At 41.5% G+C, this 19,969-nt stretch overlaps 2 protein-coding genes and 1 long non-coding RNA gene across 4 annotated transcripts; all 3 read left to right on the forward strand.

Moving 5' to 3' along the window:
• Positions 1-5,953: 5,953 nt before the first annotated feature.
• On the forward strand, positions 5,954-7,173 carry LOC125895540 (uncharacterized). Its single transcript, XR_007450183.1, has 3 exons — positions 5,954-6,356; positions 6,631-6,790; positions 7,088-7,173. It is a non-coding gene; the product is annotated as an uncharacterized LOC125895540 (long non-coding RNA).
• A 1,663-nt stretch (positions 7,174-8,836) lies between these two features.
• On the forward strand, positions 8,837-13,687 carry ift46 (intraflagellar transport 46 homolog (Chlamydomonas)). 2 transcript variants are annotated; one of them, XM_049587435.1, is made up of 5 exons: positions 8,837-9,339; positions 10,092-10,375; positions 10,777-10,870; positions 11,356-11,487; positions 13,065-13,687. In XM_049587435.1, the coding sequence occupies exons 1-5, from the start codon at positions 9,211-9,213 to the stop codon at positions 13,416-13,418; spliced, it is 993 nt and encodes a 330-aa protein (XP_049443392.1). In that variant the 5' UTR covers positions 8,837-9,210; the 3' UTR covers positions 13,419-13,687. The 2 variants fall into 2 exon arrangements, with proteins under 2 accessions (XP_049443392.1, XP_049443393.1); XM_049587436.1 differs by having other exon boundaries at positions 9,219-9,339; positions 10,067-10,375.
• A 1,498-nt stretch (positions 13,688-15,185) lies between these two features.
• On the forward strand, positions 15,186-19,658 carry LOC125895527 (GDP-L-fucose synthase-like). The gene is made up of 10 exons (XM_049587438.1): positions 15,186-15,603; positions 16,008-16,165; positions 16,282-16,396; positions 16,548-16,676; positions 16,785-16,858; positions 16,967-17,100; positions 17,390-17,521; positions 17,605-17,684; positions 18,760-18,859; positions 19,006-19,658. Exons 2-10 carry the CDS (start codon positions 16,008-16,010, stop codon positions 19,059-19,061), a joined length of 978 nt encoding a protein of 325 aa, XP_049443395.1. The 5' UTR covers positions 15,186-15,603; the 3' UTR covers positions 19,062-19,658.
• Positions 19,659-19,969: the final 311 nt, after the last annotated feature.

The following is a 19,969-nucleotide window of genomic DNA, read 5'->3' on the forward strand; positions in this document are numbered from 1 at the left end:
AAAAGTGGATTACATTTATTCCACATTTTACTCCACATTTATTTTCCTGTATATAATCATATTTTTATGAAAAAATACCAGTTATGCCAAATGACACTGGGTTGTGTCAATTGGTGTAACTGGTATTTTTCATTAAAATATGATACACTGCCTGACCATGTTCCTTCTTCAGTCAAACACCACTGTTTGGTGAAGGAATTGACACTGAAAATCAAATATGACAGTCAACAAGATTAAGTGAACTTGTTTTTTTTCATATTATTTCAGTTCAGAAAAAAGAACATCCGACAACAGTGAGCTAATTTCTTCTACTGTAAATTCTTTGCTGAAAAAAACATTTGACAATCATGTTTCATTTTGAAATTTAACTATGTTTTGTATCTTAAGTTCTGATAAGAAAAAAGTCATCTGACAACATCTCAAATGGTGAACTGGTCTACTACAGTGAATATGGTTGATAAAAATTTAATGAGAGAGGAAGTTCAGAAAAAGGAACAGCTGACAACAATTAACTAATTTCTCCTACTGTAAATTCTTTGCTAACAACAATCATTTAATTTTAAAATTTGACTCATGTTTCATGTTTTGTGTTTTAAATTCTGATAAGGGAAAAAGTCACCTGACAACAACAACTCGTAAGGACGTAATTGGCCCTTGCTGCAGTATTAGCATTCATTTGCATTAGCACTCTATGACGAGCGACTTTTTCCTTGGGTTTTTTTTTTGTTTTTGTTTTTTTTTATTTGCACACATGAAAAAGAGTATAGGATGTCAATAAGAAGAAACAGAATACATACAGTATTGACACATATAAAAAACGATGATTTAAAAGAGAAAAAAAAGTGTGCGGGAGGAGCCAAAAGAAAACCCTTAGGCAGGGCTGCCTTGACCAAACTGGGGCCCTAAGCGAAATTTTATTCGGAGGCCCCCATCCCAAATGTATCATAGGTACAAAATGACCGTACAACAACTTGCCATTTAACTTGACAACCTTTACTGGCAATAACAAATGTACTGTAGATACAGTAGTTTGGCTGTATGAGTCAAATTAAATAAAAACTTCAACCTGAGATAAATAAATAAATATTAAATAAAAATAACTTCAAACTGAAATAAATAAATAAACAAATCTGAGTCACAAATAACCATCAATTACTCATCAAAAGAAAGTAACTTCCACCACCTCAATCCCCCACCCTTGATTAAACACTGAAAATAAAATAAAAGAGGGAGACAGGTTTTTCCTATTTAATCTTATTTTGTTATATTTCTCCCTCTCCCCTCTCTGGAGGCGTCCGATCTCCCTCAGCGCTCCGCCTCTCCCACCTTAATTAAACACTGAAAACAGAAATAAAATACAGAGACATTCTTTTCTATTTTCATCTTATTTAGCTATATTTCTCCCTCTCCCCTTTCTGGGAGCATCCGACCTCCCGGCCCGCACATACCCCCGAGGCTCGGGTCTCCCCCTCCGTGGAGCCCGCCCGCCCTTCCCCGCACATACTCCTGAGGCTCTTTTGGACGACATGTCGACAACTCTTCACCTGCTGCAGCTCTGCAAGTGCCTGCCAGCGCACCCCTCTGATTGTTCAGATGTCGAGTGCTGTCAAGCATTGCAGCGACGCATGGGCGGTCAGGTCTCTTCTCTCCTTCCTCGAGCTGATTCTACGCGCACCTCACGGTAGCACATGTGCGCATCCATTGCGCATATGCGCAAATGCGTCCCCTCGTGCAAAATGTGCCCCCCCATGGAAGATGAGGCCCTACGCACAGCGCGTGTTCTGCGTTTAGGGAGGGGCGGCCCTGCCCTTAGGGCTTGTCAGGTGGCCCTCCTAGAAACTGGCATCTAATGGGGAAAATTGATTTTATTTATTTAGTTTGATTACTTTAGTTTTCTATAAATGTATCATACATTAGTAATGAAATAGCAGAAATGTAAATAATTGTATTTTACAGACAGAAATTTTAATGTTTGAGTAACATTTCTACTTGAAATGAATTATTGGATTTTTAGGTATTTTAAAGCTACTGTACAAGATCAAAAGTAGTTTTTTTTATAATACATCTTTAATTAGCATCATAAACTACTGATATCTAACAAATTACTATCATAAACCGCTGATATGTGACATAATTGTTACGGTTACACCATTTGACATTTCATTTTAAAATCAAATTTGACAGGCATTACCATGGACACCTATGTAAGCACATGGCCTTGGTCTCAAGATCGGTGGTGTGGTGGTTAGCACTCTCGCCTCACAGCAAGAGGGTTGCCGGTTCGATCCCGGGCGTGGGAGCCCTTCTGTGTGGAGTTTGCATGTTCTCCCTGTGTCAGCGTGGGTTCTCTCCGGGCACTCCGGCTTCCTCCCACAGTCCAAAGACATGCAGATTGGGGACTAGGTTAATTGATGACTCTAAATTGTCCGTAGGTGTGAATGTGAGCGTGAATGGTTGTCTGTCTCTATGTGTCAGCCCTGTGATAGTCTGGCGACCTGTCCAGGGTGTACCCTGCCTCTTGCCCGATGTCAGCTGGGTTAGGCTCCAGCCCCCCCGCGACCCTTAAGAGGATGAAGCGGTTAGAAGATGAATGAATTTATTTTTAATGATTTTTATGAATTATTAATGTTTTCTAGGGTCATACCATTTGACATGTAAACTTACCAAACTTGACCAGAGTCTAAAAACATCAATTTATTAATAATTTTAAGAGATTCTAACCTTAATACTAATGTAATACCATTTCCTGTCACATGGCCTTCTTTACAATATTAACAAAACAGCCTCTTAAATGGTAGTTACACCACTTGACACTTCATGTAGTTAACTTGACTTTCATGATTCCCCAAATTAATTTCATATTTAGAACAATTGTATTTCATTACCTTTCCTGAAAATAAAAATAAAAATAATTTAAAGATCATGCCAAACTAGTTGATATGGTGTTTTATTGAGAATTTTAGTGTTTTTAAGCAAGTTTAATTATTTGGTGCAAGTTTTTATGGTTACACCACTTAGACATTTTTGCCATTATCCTATTATTCTCTCAAAATGTATTAAAAGCAGAAATTTTATACTGGATCCACACAAAATTAAAGTTTGTTAGTTAATCATACATTTATTTTCAAATTTTAACCCTTTTAAATTTGACTAAACCATATGAACACAAAAAAAGTAGCATCACGTTATTGACCCAACCACAGTTAAAGTCAGACTAGTATAATAGTCAGAATCTGTTTATGGTCAGAATGGTGTAAATCTCTTTTAGCCTTTGGCAGCCAAATATGGAACATCAACTCGCAAAGCAAACATGTAACATGTAACATGATGACATGAGAGCACATACGTAGCTGCTGATTAGCTGCCTGCGTCCAGTCAAGATTTATCCAGCATAAAAGTATTATCATATTACCCTCATCCCGTCCTAATGTTCCAAATAAAAGTAGCAGAACTGCACAATATTTATATGAGTTTTAGAGGTGGCAGTGGCACTCTGTTTGTTGGTGGTTTTTCTACAAAGTACATGTAATGCATCAGGTCAAAAATGACTGATCATGCCTTTAAGCCTTGTGTTTAATTATTTTTCAATTTTATTCTTCCTCAGGAGGCTGCTTTTGGCCACTCAGCACCGCACCCCCTGCCGCTGAGAGCCCCCCCGATGACCCAGTCCTGCCTGACTACGAGGAGGAGGAGGAAGAGGTTGGCGTTGTCGGGGTGGATGACGTGGAAGTGCTTCAGGCTGGTAATGTAGAGGATGAGCAGCAGCTTCCACCACCTGCTCCCTTTCCTGCTTACCACCTTGCTCCCATTGCTGTTGCTCATCCTGTGCCTTATGCTGATCGCAATGGTCCTTACGATTTCCCTGCTTACCCTGCTCCTTACCCTTATGCTGGTCCTTACCCTTATGCTGCTCCTCACCCTTATGCTGCTCCTTGTCCTCATGCTGCTCCTTGCCCTTATGCTGCTCCTTGCCCTTTTGCTGCTCCTCGCCCTTATGCTGATCCTTGCCCTTATGCTGCTCCTTGTCCTCATGCTGATCCTCGCCCTTATGCTGCTCCTTGCCCTTATGCTGCTCCTCATCCTCATGCTGATCCTCGCCCTTATGCTGCTCCTTGCCCTTTTGCTGCTCCTCGCCATTATGCTGCTCCTTGCCCTCATGCTGATCCTTGCCCTTATGTTGCTCCTTGCCCTTTCGCTGATCCTCGCCCTTATGCTGCTCCTTGCCCTTTTGCTGCTCCTCGCCCTTATGCTGCTCCTTGCCCTCATGCTGATCCTTGCCCTTATGCTGCTCCTTGCCCTTTCGCTGATCCTCGCCGTCATGCTGATCCTTGTCCTTTTGCTGCTCCTCGCACTTATGCTGATCATCGCCCTAATGCTGGTGGGGAACAGGAACCGGATGAGGACTCGGACGTGGGCTTGTGGGACGTGTACTGGGACTCTGAGTACAGCTGTTCTATTTCTCCGTTTGATGCTGAAGACTTCGGGCCCATCTCCCAAGAAGAATGTTCCGAGGAGCTTGAAGATGCTGTAGTCCTTGAATCTTCTGGCAGTGCCTCCTCCATGAAGAGGACCAGGGAGGACAGCGACGGGGAGGAGGCTGCTGCGAAGAGGCGGAGATGGGCTGAAGAGAATGACTCGGATTGACTCAACGATGGATGGGCTGAATATTCTGCTTGAGACATCGGAGCAATCACACATCTGCTCTTCATCACCTCCTCATTACAGCAGGAACAGTGATTCCTATGGCAGCCTTTGCGTCTTGCAGGGCTGCTAACACCCCAGATAGCGTCTTGCTCTGGGACCACCGGATTGACACTTTTTAACACAGGGGGCTTGCCTTTGCGTCTGGCTGGGCAAGCAAAGCCCCAGGCAGCCTTTGCGTCTGGCAGGGCTGTCAACACCCATGTAGCGTCTTGCACTGGGCTTTTATTAGTTTATGTCCTCATTATTTGCACAGTGAAACGATCGACCTTTCTTTCCTCCTGAGGGCCGGCCTTTGCGTCTGGCGAGGCCGGCAATACCCCAGGTAGCCCTCGCGTCTGGCAGGGCTGTCGACATCCCGTGCATAGCCTTTGCGTCTGGCGGGGCTGAGGAAGGCAAAGTAGCCCTTGCATCTGGCAGGGCTGCTACCATCCCGGATAGCGTCTTGCACTGGGACCACCGGATTGACCCCTTTTAACCCAGGGGGCTTGCCTTTGCGTCTGGCTGGGCAAGCAAAGCCCCAGGCAGCCTTTGCGTCTGGCAGGGCTGTCAACACCCACATAGCTTCTTGCACCGGGACTTATTTAGAGTATCTCCTGATACTTTGCACGGAGGATGGATCACCCTCTCTGTCTTTCCTCCTGAGGGCCGGCCTTTGCGTCTGGCGAGGCCGGCGATGCCCCAGGTAGCCCTCGCGTCTGGCAGGGCTGTTGACACCCTGTGCATTAAGTCTTTGCGTCTGGCGGGGCTGAGGAAGACAAATTTGCCTTTGCGTCTGGCAGGGCAAAGAAACATTAGCTTGATTAGTGTTCAGATTAAAAGTACATTCCTTTGGGGCGTCGGTGGCTTAGTAGTAGAGCAGGCGCCCCATGTACAAGGCTGTTGCTGCAGTGGCCCAGGTTCGATTCCAGCCTGTGGCCCTTTGCTGCATGTCACTCCCCCTCTCTCTCCCCCTTTCACACTTGTCTGTCCTATCCATTAAAGGCTAAAAATGCCCAAAAAAATATCTTAAAAAAAAAAAAAAAAAAAAATACATTCCTTCTCACAGCAGGCTAAATGTTAGTCTGCCTAACATTTAGCCTATATTCCTAACAATTTGCTCTCTTAACATAACCCTTCAGAAACCAAAAATGCCTTCATATGGCAAAAAAGGTAAAGTAACATATATGAAATATGAAATACATTATATTCATAATATTCAATAATTTAAAGAGTACTTGTCTCCCTAATCTTTTATGTCTGTTCTCACTTCACCAGCTGAACTGCTGTTGTTCACCGTGGACAAAAAAGGTTAGTGTGAGCTTATTATCAACCATTTTTTCTTTGATATGTTTATTTTGCTAAGGTTTCTTTTCTTACTAACCATTTTTGACTTTCCTCTTATCTCACTCCACCACCTGAGCTGCTGTTGTTCACCGTGGACGAAGAAAGTAAGTATGAACCTCTAACTTAGAGAAAAAGTGACCTAGACTAGAATTCAATATATCAAGACAGAAAGTAATGCATTATATTGTGTGAACCAGCTACATACTGTATACAATGCCTGTTTACTCATATTTCACTTATTTAGTAACTCGAAATAATTTGCTCACTCATTTATTGTTCCCTCTCTTACTCCACCATCTGAGCTGCTGCTGTTCACTGTGGACTAAAGGGTGAGTAGCTTAGTGTATATTATTGTGTAAACTAGCCACATGTGCACGTGTTTATCCTTATCCTTATAGAGCAGCCGCCCCATGTACAAGGCCCTTGCCACAGGGGCCCGGGTTTGACTCCAGCCTGTGGCCATTTCCTGCATGTCACTCCCCCTCTCTCTCCCCCTTTCACACTTGTCTGTCCTGTCAATTAAAGGCTAAAATGCCCACAGAAATATTTTTTTAAAAAAATCTTAATAAATCATATATTATCTGATTTACTCTTAATCTGCAGGATTATGTGCAGCTCCAACACACACAGGAAGCAGCAAAGGAGGAAGACCCAGACTCAGTATTTTTGCAGAGCATCCAAGGTTACCTTGACGACAGAAAAGAAATGATTACATCATTTCATGGTTACAATGATTACAGGACAAGCTGGAGAGCAGACAGAGGTGAGTAACAGTTGAAATGAAAACATTAACAGATCTAATATTTCATCTTAATATTACTTATTTCAAATTCAAAGATGAATAATGTTACTCATTCTATGGTACTATTTATTTTAGACTCAGCGTGAATGTTTTCTGCACTAAAATAACCTGTGACAGATTAATAATGTTAAAACAGAGATGATTCAGTCTGCAGGCCGACACTTTACCAACAGAAAGTGTCCATTAGTCCAACAGAATTTTGAGTAACATTATTTTCTCTTATTACATGAGTACTAATGAATGTTTTTGTTGTTTTAGGGCAGGACTCCTCTTGTGTCCAGGGGCCCCTGAGATGGGATGTGAACCAAACTGCACAAAGCCAGCATCACAACCATCCACTGAACACACTCTGTCATGCTATTTCTCAACTTTACCAGTTAGCTGTTGCAATCAATAAAACACTCAGTCATCTAAAGTGACACTCTGTATTGTGAGATTGATTTTAACTTCAGTGATGTTGAGTTCATGTGATGCTTTCTGAATCAGTTGCAGGTGTGTAGTGGCTAAAATGCTGCTAAAATGGTAGAACAGGAGTCTCTCTAAACAAGCAGCTACACTGAGTCATCTGAATTACTTTGTAGATCCCACAACAGGTCTTTAGAAATCAGTCCACATACAGATTAAAGCATTTCCACATATCCAAAAGTGCAGCATGTATGTTAATGTGCAATTGGAAATCAAGGAGGGACTGAATCAGCCCACTCAATGCAAGGGCGTCATTGTAGGGTGGGACTGATTACCAAGGGTATCAATATGAGGGGAACCCTCAAAAATCCTGAAAAGTTTGGTTTTGTTTGCAGATTTTTATTTCTCAGTAATTAGTGCCATAACTAAATTAAAACTGGCTGAACGCATTGGTTGAAGACTCAACTTTGTATGAAAAATAGTGGACGCGCTCTGAGGCCCCTCTCACTCCTTAAAAGGCTCAAAATGCTTTAGTCCGCCCCTGAGCTAGGATTCATTTCTAAAGGTGGCTAAGGCTGACTAACTGCTGATTCTGCTGGAGCAACAGCGTACAGTCATGTCTTTCCCTGAGAAAGGAAAATCAGTTTCAAAAAGAAAAGAAAGGAAAGGGGAAGATGCTAAACTAACTTTACAAGAATAAAACATTTCAAAAGGTGTGTGAGAAAGACATGGATCAGAAAGGGTGGGGGGCCCACGGAGGCTACTGGTGCATAGGGCCCAGAATTTGGTTATGCTAGGGCTATGAATCGTTATGATGCGAGGTAAATCTTATAAATTGGAGCCTAACTTTTTTTGTGCTCATAGATGAAGCAGTACTTGTGAGTAAAGTTTGTAGGGGCCCAGCACGTAAATGACATCGAACTGGCACGCATTGTTTATTTCCTGCTCCTGTTTTAGACACTTTACACACTGTAACTGGAGGAAACTCCTGTCAGATATTATTGCACTGTGTTTCAATGCTGTTTTAATGTTTTTAGATATGGTTAGTCAGCAAGTCAAGCTCTCACACAACAGTTGGTATACTTACTAAGTAAAATTCTCATGCTACAGCTAGTTCAGTATGTGCATTTAACTATTGTTAATATAAGCTTAAAGGGCTGCTGCTAACATATTACTACTACTAATAGTTATGATAATGTTAATCATGTATATTTGGTGTCCTTCTGCATGATAAAGACAATAACTATTACTTAATTCCTTGGCCAATTTAAATATCTACAAATGTAAATTTACAAACAAAAAACAGTTTGTCAATACCATTCACATCTGTTATACAAGCCACATCTGGATTATTATTGTGATTATTATTATCATAATAATAACAACAACAACGACGACAATAATAATAATATAATTTTTCTTTTAATAGATTTGCTTTTACGCTTTTCTCACTTAATGCCTTTTTTCAGTCATTATTTTCTCCACGTGTTGTAGTTTTCTGGTTTTACCACTTGATGACAGTGTTGCTTTGTTTGTATTTTGTATTACGCTCAATAAAGCTGCCGGGAAAAAAACTACAATCCCAAGGTGCATTACGTGAGCCGTTGCCAGGATACACCACAGACGGTACGGTAGGACTCAGTAGCTACCTGCTAGCTCCAGTTAGACGCAGACAAACGCGTTCACACTGAACTCCGACTGATACATGAAAAACAAAGGTAGTTTATCTCTGTAGGCCTTTTATCCGTTAAACCGTGTGTTTATTGTCTTGGACGGTTTAAAACCTCCCGTAGTTCGGTTTATTGTTAGTTGTCTGATGCTAGGTGGCTAATGCGAGACGGTAGACGGGCATTACAGCTGTGTTGTTTATAAACTTGGTTGTTGGTAAACTGTTATATCGATATTAAAGCGCATCTAAACGCTAGATAAATGTGTGTAACCATATTTGGGTTCACACGATAATGTGTTAGCGTCCTATGGAGCGGGCTGACCGGGGGAAAGACACTAGACTGCTGAAAAACCAACCGTACGACGAGAGCCTGGAGGTGGTCGACTCTGAGGAGGTAGCGAGCGTCTACAGCCCGACTCCCCGCAGCCAGCATCAGGTAACATCCGCCCACCACCACCCCTGGACTGTGTGTGTAGACAAAGAAATGTCTACAGAAGTAGCCTACCTCATGTTATAACGTTAATGTAACGGTATGCGCTAGGACTGCAGACTAGTCACTATCAGCTCCATGTACGTTAAGTATCAGCAGTAAAATACTCTCGAGTATAAGCTTCGTGTAGTTGGAGTATCAGTAGTACACAAGTATTGGCAGAATTGTGTGGTTAAAGTATCTACTGTAAAAGTACACATGTATTGTCAACTTAATGTTGTGTCAGTATCAGGAGTAAAAGTAAACAGGTATTTTCAGCTTCATGTATTTAAAGTAGACTATCAGCAGAAAAAGTACACAAGTATTATTAGCTTCATGTAGATAAAGTATCAGAAGTAGAAATACAATACATAATAATGCAACAGACAAGTTTTATTTTGCTTTGTCATCCAGTTACTGACTGAATTAATAATTAGTGACCAGTGGGTGTGAGCTGCAAATAGGAGCTGCTACCTGAATATCTTCGGGATATCTATCCACGCACTGACTGTGATCATCAGAGAGGACAGTCACTTAGCAGCTTCTTCTCATTCACACACTCTAATTTTCACTTTCATGCAATGAACTGCTGCTCTGTGGGCTGTGGTGGACAAAACACAGTGAATGTGTTTAATAGGGTTGACTTTAGCCTATAGTGATGCTGTTGTCACCTTTCTCTCTCCTCTGACATCAGATGAAGATCACTTTTGTGTTTTCAGTCAGAGTCCAGGAGGAGCAGGATGGAGCGAGGCCTGATGTCGGCCAACAGTGACGATGAAGACCACAAGCCTCTGAGGGCCATCGAGCCAACTGGCGGGCAGCCTGGGGCCAGTCCGAACGAGGAAGATGAGGAAGAAGAAGAGGAGGAGGAGGACTCTGATGAAGAGGACTCAGACGATGATGACGAGCCCGGTGATGCTCCAGAGGGGGCATATGATCCTGCTGACTACGCCAACCTGCCTGTCAGCACAGAGATCAAAGAGCTCTTCCAGTACATCATACGGTGAGCAGTTTACTTAAGAAACACACACACACAATACATATCGTACGCTTAAATTTTTTCCATTATTGATTCATCTGCTGATTATTTTCTCCATTCATCATTCTGTTTATAAATATCAAAAAATGAAAATGCATGTTATAATTTCCCAGAGTCAAAGGTGAGGTCTTCAGTCCAAAACTATCAGTCACAACAGACTCTCCTGCTCCATATTATGTATATGTAGTAATAGTACTGATACAGTTTGAAGAGAGAAATTTTACATCACAGAGAGAAAAATGTTGTTACACATGACAAAAGGATTCCTTTATGAATCAGACTGACAGTTAACACAGATCCAGTCATTTAAGCTGGACGGAGAACCAGGGCACAAATAAAAGACGTCTTTTGTTGTCTCCTCTCAGCTACACCCCTCAGTGTGCAGAGCTGGAGCACAGCCTGAAGCCCTTCATCCCAGACTTCATCCCAGCTGTGGGAGACATTGACGCCTTCCTGAAGGTACAAACACAACCTGTCTGCTAATTTACTGGAGCTGCAGAAATAGGAAATACACAAGGGTTCTTTTTTTTTTAGTTTTAGTCTCACTGTTGTCATTCATTTTTAGTTTTGATGTATTCTGATCACTTCTACTGCCTGCATGTTTTCATGTTTCAGCTGTTTTGTTGCTTCCTGTCAAATTCTCAGTGGATTGCAGATGAATTGAGTTCGTAAATCATCAGATAACATCATTGACAGACTCAACGTTACTGAATGTAAAGACGCTTCTTATTACAGAACAAACAGATCAATTATCTTCTGAACAAGATAAAAATGTTGTCACAGTTCCTGTTTTCAAAACTTTCTTTTAGTTTTAGTCTTGCTTTTATTGTGAGAAAAGACAAAGGTTGTGCATTATACCTAACAAACTTTTATTGGTAGTAGCACTAGAAATACTCCTTAATCTCTGTGACCCCTGAGCTGACTGTGACCTGTGTGGCATTCAGGTGCCAAGGCCAGATGGTAAAGCGGACAGTCTGGGTCTGGTGGTTCTGGACGAACCCAGTGTGAAACAGTCAGACCCCACGGTGCTGTCGCTGTGGCTGTCAGAGGAGACCAAACAGCATGGAGCCACTGAGGTACTGATAACCATTATACACCTGTATCACACACACTCTATTCTGACTGAGATCCTGTAGAACAAGTTATATATTGAAAATACATCATCATGTCGTTCAAATATAGATCATAATCTACAACAACTTTTCAGCTGAATGCAGTACAGTTTCCAACCTGACACTTTGTGTTTACATCCTGAGTGCAGTCAATGGTGAGCCACCACCCTACTCTCTCTCTGTTAGCGTGGACCTTTTGCTACGTTGTTAACTTTCCATTTTTTCTTTGTTGCCTGTGTCCTTGTGGATCAGTCTGCATCCCCCTCTCTAAATTTGGAGGGTCTGGGAATGCAGCGCAGGCTTCAAGAGTTAATTTTCTTCCTCGACAGCAGTTTGTGGAGTTTTGAGTTGTGGGGTGGATAATTATTCAGTCGAACTGATCGGAACCGCTCAGATCAGATCGATAGATTAGAAGAGCAGCTGCTGCAGAGGCAAATTTTTGGACCCAGTGCAGTGAACGATTATGCTTCTTTTTCACTGCTCCTGATGTTCTGCCGCTCTGTGTGTGCGTGGTGCAGTGAATAACTGAACAGTATATATATTCCAACAGCGCTCATAATGAGCGATACGATACGTCAGTAATCAGACTGTCTCTGAAGACATTAAAGGCTTTGTATTTTGGTTGGACATAAGTCTCAATTTAAAATACCGTAATGACTGTCTTGCAAAGAAATAGAAATTCACACTCAGCTTTCTGTACAGGCTAAAGTCTTGTTTTTCTATCGTATAGAGAAAACGCTTAGTTGCTAGCCTATTTCTGTCTCAGATTGATTTTGGCCATACTATGTACAGTTTTGCATCACCGTACACCTTGTCTCAGCTTGACCCCCTGTATCACTCAGTCCTGACTATATAATTACTAAATCTAGCTCCAGGGCTCATTATTGTATCTTATACAGCATGGTAGGATGGCCATCCCTCACTTTGTGTAGCTTCCAACTGTGGTACATTCTAGTCTATTAGATCATCTCAGGTACATTTCCAATTACCTAAGCCAGAAGTTTTTATCTTTGCAAAGCAGTTATAATCTACAGCCACATAAATGGCTTCATTTTAAGGCGCTTTTACCAGCACAGAATCTGGCAAAACAAGTCTGTTCCACTACAGTCCCTGGTCCTGGAATGATCTCCTAAAATGATTTTAAACTTAGAATAGAGGAAGTGGTCACAGCTAGCTGCAGCTGCTTCATTTAATAAACAAATTCTAGATTAAATAGTGTTGCCTTATTACTCCACTCTATTATGTATTGTACTTTGAGACATCTATTGTCACTGTTGTGATTTGATGTTGTCCTGCTAGGTCTCACCTGCAAAAGCAGTTCTAATCTCAATGTGACTTCCTCAATAGACAAAAGTTTTATATATACAGTATGTCACCTCTCTTCTCTCTCTGTCTTGTCTGTGCCTCCACTTTTCCAATCAAATAAAGGAAGAATGCCAAAAATGAATCTTGTAAAACAAAAACAAACACCTCATTCTGTCTGTCTGTCTCTGTCTGGCTCTCTGTCTGTCTTTCTCTTTCGCTCTCCCTCTCTCCTCCAGTTAAAGAAGGTAACGAGCGTTGCCAGTCCTCAGACCAACCCTCGGGCGGTGGACAGCTGGGTGGATAGTATCAGCGCTCTGCACCGCTCCAAACCTCCGGCCAGCGTTCAGTATGGCCGAGCGATGCCGGACATTGACAGCTTGATGCAGGAGTGGCCAGCTGAGCTGGAGGAGATGCTGGGCCGCCTACAGCTGCCCCCGGCCCGCCTGCAATGTAGCCTGGCCGAGTACACCGACATTATCAGCGGCCTGCTGGACATCCCTGTTTACAGCAGCAGGATCCAGTCTCTGCACCTGCTGTTTAGCCTCTATCTGGAGTTCAGAGACTCGCAGCACTTCACACGCAGAGCTTAGAGACAGGCTGGAATATCTACATCAGAGTGACACACTTGAGAGGAAAACCTGTAATCAATAATGCAATGTGTGCAGGAAGAAGTGAAAGCTGACATTGGATGTTCCTTATTTAAAGTCTGTATTCTGGCTGCTCATTTATGTGACACCTCAGACAGCAGCTGTTTATTGGTCCAGATACTCTGGGATCAGAAGTGAGAAAATGTTACGACATTCTCTGTTTGATTCTCCTCTGTTTACTTTATATTGTCAAACTTTCAAATAAATGTGAAAATGCCTTTAAAACAGACTCCCATTTCTATATAGTTGTTTTACTGACAGGTGTTGTGTTTTACACCAGATCACAAATAACACATTTATCATCATTGATGTGTTAACAGATACTTCAATGTTTTAATGACCATATGCAGAACATCATCTCATAATTACCTTTATGAGCAGAAGGAAAACTTTCCTTCATTCATTCATCTTCTAACCGCTTCATCCTCTTGAGGGTCGCGGGGGGGCTGGAGCCTATCCCAGCTACATCGGGCGAGAGGCAGGGTACACCCTGGACAGGTCGCCAGACTATCACAGGGCTGACACATAGAGACAAACAACCACTCACGCTCACATTCACACCTACGGAGAATTTAGAGTTATCAATTAACCTAGTCCCCAATCTGCATGTCTTTGGACTGTGGGAGGAAGCCGGAGTGCCCGGAGAGAACCCACGCTGACACGGGGAGAACATGCAAACTCCACACAGAAGGGCTCCCACGCCCGGGATCGAACCGGCAACCCTCTTGCTGTGAGGCGAGAGTGCTAACCACCACACCACCGTGCCGCCCGAAAACTTTCCTTTTCTCCTATATTTCTTTTACTCCTGTTGCTCCATTGCTACTAATTTGCAAAGTTAAGCATCACATGTTTCAAGGAAGAGTCAGTAATGAATGAAATGTAACTAAATATTAATTTAACATCACTTGTTTAATAAACAGGTTATTTTGTACATTGACAGGTGTGTTTCAGGCCTCACAGACAAAAAAAAAAAAGAAATGCTGCGGCCTGTCATTTATTCAAGTACTGCTGTACAATTGTAAGGTCCTGTACTCTACTTGAGTATTTCTGTATTTTGCTAAACTTCTACTCCACTACATCTCAGAGCAAACATTGTGCTTTTTACTGTGTTACATTTATCTGACAGCTTTAATTACTCTTCGGATATAGACTATTAATGCAAAAATAAAAAATAAAATCAACTAAATGATAATGAATTATTATAGACCAATCTACCCAGCAGTATACAGTAATTAAAATGAGCCCCACTTTTACCAGCTGCAACGTTAAAGTGATTGATCATTGCCTGAGTTATTATATATATTATTCTGAAATGGACCATTTTGCATAATGAGCACTTTTACTTTTGGAATTTTAAATTTATTTTAATGTTTTTATTTCTGAAACTTGAGACCTCTGTGTGCAGCAGTAAAATAACCACAGATCACCCATGCTTAGTTCTGCGGGGATGCAAAAGTATGCATTGCACCATTATTTTTACTGTTTTGCACTCTGAGTTAAAATTTAAACAATAGGCGCGCAGACTGTGGGTGTCCCCATGCGCACCTGTGTGCAGCAGGAATCTGTAGGCTTGACAGGAAGTAGATGTGCAGTTTGTAAAACGGGTGTAACTGCGTCACATTACATTGTGCACACAGAAAATCTGAGACGTGAAAACGACCCAGCTGTTCGTCAATAAAATTTTATTCTGAAAGTTCTGACCGGAAGTTCAGCTTGACATTCTAGCTTAACACCGGCTTCGTCTGTCTGCACTTACAGCTAACGGGTGTGACGCAACTATATAGTTTGTTTAATTTGTTTAGCTTAGAGCTAACGTCTTACCGTCACTCTGAGGAAAAGGAAAAACGTATATAGTTAACGTATTTGTGACATAGTTGCCACATTCAGGTTAGCTTATGTAGCTAACTTTATGTTAATTTAACACTCGCTGCAAGGAATGAATGTGACAGCGGCTACCCACTGCTAGCATAGCTAACATAAACTTTGGCTAATAGCGTTAGCTTGTCTGGCTGACATTGGGCAGCTCAACACAGCATCTCTACAGACTGGACATTCCTCTTAACAAGCAGGTACCAACAAACAAGCCGGCCCTGGGATACGTGTCTTTGTACATTTCCCGAAAGCACAGGTAAGCTAAATAAGTTAGCTAACTTAGTTAGCTCATCTGCATTACTTAATACAATCCACATATAAGTTAGTGTTGAGTTTGGCTTGTTATGACGTTAGTTTGCTAACCGATGTTCGCCGGTTGTCAAATGCTCTCTAATCGCATTGCTTGTGAAATTATCTGTGTGTACATTTAAAATGTCCACTGAACTGCTGTATGACGTGGCATTTACCTGAGCCTTCAGCATTGCAAACAGCTGCAACACACCCACCTGTAGTGGCTGTGGGGGAGCTGTCAGTGCCATATTCACTGCACCTTTGTGTTATGAAACAAAGCGTCACTATCATGTGCAAACACTCATATCTTGTTTTGTTTGTATCATGCCTACGCCCCATTAAGCGTGCTTCATATATGTCTTTATCTAGATGAATTGTCAAGGTAATCACACCGCTCCACTGAGAGTGCTGGTGACAGGAGGTTCCGGCTTGGTGGGCAGGGCCATACAGCATGTGGTCAAACAGGAAGGGGGAGCCAAGGAGGGGGAAGAATGGACATTCCTCTCCTCCAAAGATGCAAATCTCATGTGAGAGCACACTCCTCAGGCTGCTAATATGCAACACATGTTTTGATACTAATGCACAAAGTTTGGAGGTTGTCTCTGTGCTTTACTCATTCTGTGATATTGTTGTGTTTCTTTAGGAATATGGAGGAGACACGGGCGGTGTTTGAAAAATATCGGCCAACCCATGTCATCCACCTGGCTGCTATGGTTGGGGGGCTTTTCAAAAACATGAAGTACAACCTGGACTTTTGGGTATGAGGAAATCACACTTCTGCTATTACTGCTAATAAAAGAGCACAGATGTTTGAAAAGGCTGTCGGACATGACGTGTTGTTTTGTGTAGTTTTCTTATAATTCTTTTCATATGTGTTTTTTTTCTTACTGATGTGTCTGCCCTCTCCAGAGAAACAATATCTACATCAACGATAACGTTCTGCAGGCAGCACATGAAGTTGGCGCAGTCAAGGTTGTTTCCTGCCTATCCACCTGCATCTTTCCTGATAAGACCACCTACCCTATCGATGAGACCATGGTAAAAGGCCTGTATGTGTGTGTGTGTGTGTGTGTGCGCTCTCTTAGCATTGCACTTACCAGTCAATTTGGAAATGGCGGCTAACTTTGCTTCATTTCATTGCATTAGATCCATAACGGTCCACCTCATGAGTCGAACTTTGGCTATGCCTATGCAAAGAGAATGATTGACGTCCATAACAGGTGGGAACTCAACTGTTATTGTTGTGCTGTAACATGTTTAGTAAATTCCCACTGTCACATTGCTACACACGTAATAATTGTCTGTAAAACTTTGTGTATGTTTCACAGGGCATATTTCCAGCAGCATGGGCGGTGTTTTACAGCTGTGATACCCACTAATGTGTTCGGTCCCCACGACAACTTCAGCATTGAGGACGGTCATGTGCTGCCAGGCCTTATACACAAAGCTTACATTGCTCAAAGTAAGTCTATCAATGCTCTTTTTACGAATTACAATATGTCTACCTTATTGTTGTTAGGATCAGTAATGAGACCATACCTACACAGCACAACTTAACTATAAGTAGAGACTTTAATATATTTTTTTTAGGTGTATGCCTAGGCATTTGACAGTGACTGAAAAACAATATCAAATATACTGTAAGATTAGTGACAGTGCTGATGCTAATCCTGTGTATTGAAGGTAGAGTAGGGTACAGTGGGGATACATGGAGCAATATTAATTGTGTACTTATTTGTGTGTATGATTAGAGGAGGGGAAGCCCCTGGTGGTCTGGGGCTCTGGCACTCCCAGAAGACAGTTCATTTACTCTTTGGACCTGGCTCGTCTCTTTCTGTGGGTCTTGAGAGAGTATCCAGAAGTCGATCCAATCATTCTTTCCGGTGAGTCCTCATACACAGCACATTGACAGTGAAAGCTAAGTTAAATTAAGTAGTAATGCCTGTGTCGTATCTGCTGGTTCCAGTTGGAGAGGAAGATGAAGTGTCCATCAAAGAAGCAGCAGAAGCAGTTGTGCAAGCACTTGACTTTAAAGGAGAAGTGGTGGTATCCTTTAATTGTGCTAAGTAAATCAGTGTCATCAGAGAAAATTTGTCATGTTTAACAGGTGTTTAATATGGAACAGATTGTTTATTATATATAGTCCACGCTCCTAATTTGAGGTGGCTCCACGTTTTATTATGTCTCCATGCAAGCGACAGCCTTGGCCGGAGGCATTATGTTTTCAGGTTGTCCGTCCATCCGTATGTATGTCCCATCCTTGTGAACACGATTAGTTTTTGGTGGTCACAGGTCAGAGGTCAAAGTCATTGTGACCTTGTCTGTCTCATTCTCATAATTGCTCTCAAGAATGCCTTGAGGAAATCTTTTCAAATTTGGCACATTCACTTCGATTCAATTCATTTTGGTGGTCATAGGTCAAAGGTCAAGTCTACGTGACTCTATCTCATTCTTGAGAATGTGATATCTCAGGAATACCTTGAGGGAATTTCTTTAAATTTGACACAAACATCCACTTGGACTGAGGAGTAAACTGATTAGAATTTTGTGGTCAAAGGTCAATGTCAATGTGACCTCACAAAATATGTTTTTGGCCATAACTCAAGAATGCATATGCTAATTGTGACAAAACTTCACACAGATGTCTAATATGATAAAATAATGAAGAGCATGCTGGTTGTTTTTGCTTGTTGTTGCACATTGAGTACAAACTTCAAATATTCAACATTATTGCTGATCAATTTTTTTTAAAGCATATTGTACATTTTTATGAATGGGGTCATTCCCATCTCAGGAAATGAGCCATGATTATTTGTTTATTATTCTAAAATACTAAACTAAATAAATTACTATTTTTAAAAACAATAAAAGCTCCAAATTTTGTTGTAGCCAGTTGGAAGTTCTCGACAAGTTTATTACCATAAAATACTGGAATTACCTGAAAAAAGACGCTGTCTGGTTATGTCTTACCTTTCTAAACTGTTTAACTATCATGCAATTTGTATGTAACAGACATTTGCATGATTATAAGACTGGTCCTTCAGCCTTTGTAAAGAAAGTGGTTGTTCATATTGTTTCTAATAATCAGATGCATGTAGTTTCCTTGACCTTTGACTTCTAGTTTGATACCAGTAAAGCAGACGGCCAGTTCAAAAAGACAGCTAGCAATGCAAAGCTGCAACGCTACCTGCCAGATTTCACCTTCACACCCTTCAAACAAGGTAGGACTGACTTGTTGGTTGTGTTTGTTTGTTTACATGGTTGGTTGTTTAGTTGCCATCAGACAGTGCAGAAATGTGCAATTACAAATATGTCTTGAACACATCTGCTGTCTGCCTATCTTCACTCATTCTTTTTACTCTTACAGCTTTGAAGGAAACCTGTGATTGGTTTGTTGCCAACTATGACTCAGCCCGAAAGTGAAAACTCTATCAGGCAAGTGGTATGAAGTTCTTAAACCCATGACCCGCTCCGTTGGAAAAGAAGGCTAATAGTGAAGGAGGAAATGGCTGAAAGAAAACAATGTGGTGGTTAATCTGCAAAGGTAGATGGTTGTTCCTAAATGAAGTCTGTCCGTTTGATTCTGTCACTTGGTGAGCTGGACTGAACGTCTCACTTTAAATCCACGTCTGCAACACCATACCATATAATGTTGCTAATGTTTACTTGACTCTCTTTAGGTATAGGGAATAATCTATTGTCTACCTGTGTGTAGTTTCTTTTTCACTATGGCAGTGTTCATTTCAGTTGTTAACTGACTGCTTCAATCTTGGAATCCAGGTGCTGGCACAATTTAATATTTTCAGTTAATTATCTGTCTGTAAACCCTTCTCAGCAGTTTTATCACTGAATTACTTTCAGTCTTTAAGGGTTTGGGATTTGGCAGTTTAAGAGACCTGGCCTTGACTTGCTTTATTTAATGAACACAAAGAAGGGTACGGTATGGGAAGTTTACCCTGTGGTTGGAATGTTTTTTTGATAAGTATTTTGGCACTGAACAAAATAAATGTTTTATACCTATGATATGTCCAAAGTGTCTTGCCTGAATCTTTAAGGGCTTTGCCACAGGCTCACATTTATGCATTTATGCCTCTGTGCTGGTGCTAGCTGTGGCTGGAGGTATTGTGTTTTCAGATTGTCTGCCCATCCCATTCTCGTGAATGCGAAATTTGAAGAACGCCTTGAGGGAATTTCCCCAAATTTGGCATAAACATCCACTTGGACTCAAGAATGAGCTGGTTGCAATTTGTGGTCAAAGGTCACAGCAACCTCACAAAATATTTTTTTGGCCATAAGTCAAGAATTCATGCTCTGACAAATTTTCACACAAA

This window comes from Epinephelus fuscoguttatus, linkage group LG10, assembly GCF_011397635.1.
Source record: "Epinephelus fuscoguttatus linkage group LG10, E.fuscoguttatus.final_Chr_v1".
NCBI lineage: Eukaryota > Metazoa > Chordata > Actinopteri > Perciformes > Serranidae > Epinephelus > Epinephelus fuscoguttatus.